The 4,914-nt window shown below is 39.5% G+C and overlaps 1 protein-coding gene across 1 annotated transcript in view; it reads right to left on the bottom strand.

Annotated features, from left to right (window-relative positions):
* LOC108248599 (zinc finger protein 638) overlaps positions 1-3,701 on the bottom strand; it is a 12,723-nt gene extending 9,022 nt beyond the window's left edge. The window contains exons 1-3 of the mRNA XM_025010898.2: positions 3,592-3,701; positions 802-2,593; positions 654-715 (exon numbers count right to left, since the gene is read on the bottom strand). Coding sequence (XP_024866666.1) covers positions 654-715; positions 802-2,373 — 1,634 coding nt within the window. The 5' untranslated portion in view covers positions 2,374-2,593; positions 3,592-3,701. The remainder of the gene's footprint in view (positions 1-653; positions 716-801; positions 2,594-3,591) is intronic.
* Between the last annotated feature and the right edge of the window lie 1,213 nt (positions 3,702-4,914).

Here is a 4,914-nt window from a genome sequence, read left to right as displayed (position 1 = left end):
TCAAAGTTCTCAAATAAAGCACCTTTTGAGAATGTCAATGTTTGTTGGGAATTATCTTACAGAACTAGGAAGGATTTTTGGTTTAGATATTAAAAATTATGGTTGTTTATTGATTTTAGTAAAAAAAAAAAAATCGCAACTTTTAGGAAAATGCCCCACAAAATCCTGGAGGGACTGATAGAAGTATTAAATGCGGGTTCAAACTCGGCTGGATTAGTGGAACCTTGAGTGACGTGATTCAATCTGTGGAGGTAAACCGGACAAGCGTGGAATCTCAGAGGAGACATTTAGGTGAAAATATAAGAGAATCGACTCTAAAAAGACAAAGACGGAGGAGGACGACTGTCAGGAACAAATATTAGGGATCAAACATGTGAAACTTCTGCTAAACCGGTAAGTTTACCATTTTAATCTGCATACTTTACTCAACAAATCCCACGTCTACTCTGTTTTTATGTTTAAAACGTACCACAAATAAAACTGACAACACTGTCCCAGTTCACAGGCTCTCGGTGCGTCAGAAAAGTACATTTTTAAACTTCTCTGCTCTGAAAAAGTAAAAAAAAGGTCTAATTCTGATTTATGTTTGCATTAAAAGACTGATCAGTTTTCTGTTTGGGCTTTAAAGTCTTTGGTGAAAACAGAAGACTCACTGTTTGCGGAGGAACTTGCAGTTCTCAAGATGGAGACGGAAATTCTGATGGTAGATCCAGTCCTAATAACAAATATTTGGGAAAGAATAAAAGTCTCACAGCTAGTTTTAAATAACTAAATTGTAGAGACAAAAAGGCAGGAACTCACGTTAATATTGGCGCACGGTTTGTCACAGAGAGAACACGTATGAGGGAACGTTCCAGGCGTGGCGGCGGCGTAGTCTTCCATCATGGCTGGCGGAGGCAGACCCTTGAAGACAGAGCCCTGCAGCGTTCGAGCAGCGATTCCTGGACTCGGAGCTGGAGGAACAGCAACAATCCTGGGCCTTACAGATGGTACAGAAACTGGTTTGAAAGCAGAGAAGACTTGTGGCAGGAACACGTCCCCCATCGGTGGTCCCGGCTGCTTCAGCCGCCGTTCCCCCAGGAACTCCTGCTTCGGTCCTTGATCCAAGTCCTGATTTCTCTTGGGTTTAACATCTTTTAACTCTTCTTGCTGAGTTTTGTTTTGATCGTTCGAACAAATATGGCCACCGTTGACCACAAAGGCACGCGGGCCAGGACGCACACCGTGACCTACAGCTCCGGACGGTTGGGTTTTTGGTGCTGAATGGCCTTTTGAGTTTGGGTCTTTCACAGGAAGGAGTTGGGAAAATCTCATCCCTTTGTTTTGCTTTGGCAGAGGGAACAAATCAAGGACTTTCTGTAAGTTCTGGATGGTTTGGGTCGGCACCTGATCAGCTGGATCCTTGGAGTTCCTGACTGAGGTCAGACTGGGGGGACAGTCCTGGTCGTATAAAGAGGCCAAGCCACCAAGTTTGACTTCTGCTGAGCTTTTTGGGTCCAGTTCTGTAGAACTACCCCTACTGTTAGCGTCCTTTAATGACAAACCACTGCAGATGGTCCTGCCAGTCTCCTCCACAACCTCCGCAGTTATTGTCCCACACAGTCCTGTGTCAGTCCCGCCGCTGGGTTTAACATTTGATGAAGTCTGTGTCCCTTCAGACCCAATCATTGTATCCGGTCCAGTCCTACCCAGGACAAACTGAGGTTCTGACTTAACGGTTGCTTTCTTTTCTTTACTGGTGCGGATTTGTTGTAAGACGAGAGGCAGGTTCTCAGCTGTGATCTGGTCTTCAGGGTAAGTCAGTAGCTGTTCCAAGTCGTCTCTTTCAAGTCCGTAACGCAGGAGGATCTTGGTAGCCAGTTCAGGGGTGTACTTGGTGCCACTGGATTCAGTTACTGTGTCACCATCGTCCTTCAAGCTTGTAACAGACTGAGTCGTGGAGATTTTATTCTCACCCCTGCTTAGATATCCAGATGAAACAGATGACGATAAGAACTTAGAAGAGGGGTCTACATCTGAGCTTCTGTGTCTTTGGGAGGTTGAGCACATTGGATACAAGGTCACACCTGTGGTAAATGGAGCACCACAGCCAACAGGGATACGTCTCACCTCCTCCCTGGTTCTACTTACATCTACAGCGCTCTGCATGTTCTTATCTCCTGTGGATCCATTCGATTTGAGTAGGTGGGTCACGGGGAAGGCACCAAATGGTGGGATGGTTGTACCAGACCTGCCAGGCAGCTTGGGCATCAGTCCAAGGAGAGGAGATGGTTCTCGAGTTCCCATATCTGGTTCTGCTCTGAAAAGTCCATACTGCTCCGGGGCAAAGCCTTGGATCCGAGAGGAACTCTGGTTATTCGGGGGATCTGACATTGTCTGAGGGACATAAAGTGCTCAGAGATCGGTTATTACCACAGCTGGGATATGTTTAATAAAGTTCTGTGTCAAACTTGTGGCCTGGCTATGAGCTACAAGAACATCGGGCTTTCAGGTGGGTCAACAAGGATCAAGACCACCTTTCAGTTGGTAACAACAAAGAGTCCTAAACGAAGGGGGTCAGAGATCCTGGTGGAAGACTCCAACAGAAAACAAGCTGAAAAAACAAACAACAGACAAGATTATCTGTGGATTTTATGCTCCTTCTTTGTTTCAACACTATTGGGTTTAATTCTAAAGCACAGTTTAAAAAAACAAACTAAAACTTCACTGTCTGAGCAAATGTTTGTGCGTTAAATCCTAAATAGGCATAAAAAATAAACAAAAATACATGTCAAATGGTCCTTCTGTTCACTGAGAATGTGCAAGCTTCTGTATTCAGGACACAGTTAATCTGAGCTCGTTAAAGATCAATAAAAAACATTTTTCTCCAGATATTTTGAAAGTTAACCTAAAACAAACCCCTCTGCTGACAACCAGATAAAGACGTCGATCCAAGATGGCCGCCTGATTTAAATAGATGACATGTTTCTGGAGAGCTTGGTTTGGCGAGGAAGGTAATTAAACCGTTTGGATCAGGTGTGCTGAGGCTTGAAAACAACTAAACTTTCAGAATATTGGCCCGAGGCTTTATTTAAATAAGGTTCTGAGCTTTTTCAGTTCAGCCCTTTAGCATAAATTACTTTTTGCATTCTGAAATTCCAATAAAAAAGTTTCCTCTAATCTAGAAAAATCAAATCTTGACTTTTGTCAAATTGTTAAATATTTATTTTACCATTTTATTAAGATTACAAGAAGGCTAAAATAATGTTTTTAAATGTTGCATCACTTCAGTTTGATTCATAACAGTGAACAGTATTTTGTCTTTTACTTTGTTTGTTAAAAAGAAAAAGCTGTGTTGAATAAAATCATGTTAATTTATTTTAAAATGAACTATTTTGAAGAAAACCATATATTTTTAATAAAGTCGTTAAAAAGCTTGCATAAAACTGAAATACATTTGTGTAAATATTTCAGGTAAGCAAGTTGATTTAAAACAAAAATAAAAACATTTCTTATCCAACCTACTGACCATTAAACCACTAACAGCTTAACAAACAGTTATTAAATTAAAGTTTTTCTTCCTGTTTTCTTAAACAACATCGTGTTACTTACCTTTAGTTGTCTTATCTTTTAATTTGTTTGCATAAATTTAGTCGCAGTTTGCTTCTTTTCCACTAATTATCACCTGTTTGCACCTGTTTGCGGATTAAAACGTTTGTCCGGGCACTTCCGGTTTACAAGGCAGTTTCAGAATAAAAGCACAAAACTCATTCGTGTTTGTTTTTCGAATGAAGTTCGTTTTAAGCTGAAATCAAAAGCCATAAAATCACCTTAAAGTCATAGTAAAAGTACTTAAAGTTTGTAGTAAAAATATTTACCATTTTGACTTATTGTGATAGGGATTCACACCATTTCCTGTTTAGTTCAGGTACTTTGTTTTTTTGTAACATTCAAAGTATTTAACTTTATTTAAAATAAAGTTCTCCACAGAAATAGATATATCTTCAGTTTATTCAAAAACATTGTTCTTGTCTATTTATAGATATTTTTAGCATTTAGCTACTTTTCTGCCTCTTTTAGCTACAATTCTACTGCTTTTAGCTGTGTTCACTGCTTTGAAAGGCCACAGATCTGTCCTTGAAATAAAATAAATGCAGTATATGAAGGAGAAACCTGGGGAATGTTGTATGACACTAACTTTCTCCATGTGTGTGATCAAAACAAACAAAAAAATGCGTTAAAATGTTAATTATCTAAAGCTGCTGCTGTCTGCTTGACCTTCAAACCGCTCTGACGGAGGATATTTGTGACCCATGTTGGAAAAATGATCCACAATGAGGAATTTTTCCAAATTCTCTGGTTTAAAAGCTTCAAAACGATTCATAGTTTGTTGAAATTTAGCAGTTTTTACCTGGAAACAAGCTGGTTTTATTTACCAGGTGACAGTTTAATAAAGAAAAATCGATTTTGGGAATCCCCAAGCTTCACAATGATGCCCAGCATTTATACGAAGGGATTTCCTGACGCTACAGTTTTGAAGGGATTTAAAAGGATTATTTCTGTAGAAAGGACTTACTGAGGACACAGGAAGTCACCGGTCAGGTTTACGCCTCACGGCCAAACTTTATTAAAGGTGTAAAAAGTTTGTAATGTCTCAGTTACAGGTTGTATGATTTAAAAAAATAAAATAAAAACGTTTTATTAAACATCCTTTCATGATTATGCAATTACCTCCTCCTTCATAATCTAATGGAAAATTTTTACTTTTGTTCTTTTCCATAGATAACAGTAATTATGATTCTTGTAAGGAAGTTCTTCTTCTTCTGTTATTTTTTGTATCCAGGTTTGAAATGATTCTGTTCTTTGTGGGAACTGAGGAAGACTCTGGTCCTCCCTTCTGGATCTTCTTCGTGAGAAACGAAGCTGCTCAGAAAC

This window comes from Kryptolebias marmoratus, linkage group LG7, assembly GCF_001649575.2.
Source record: "Kryptolebias marmoratus isolate JLee-2015 linkage group LG7, ASM164957v2, whole genome shotgun sequence".
Lineage (NCBI taxonomy): Eukaryota > Metazoa > Chordata > Actinopteri > Cyprinodontiformes > Rivulidae > Kryptolebias > Kryptolebias marmoratus.
Note: the sequence above shows the minus strand (reverse complement) of the source record. Positions and strands in the feature narration are given on the sequence as shown.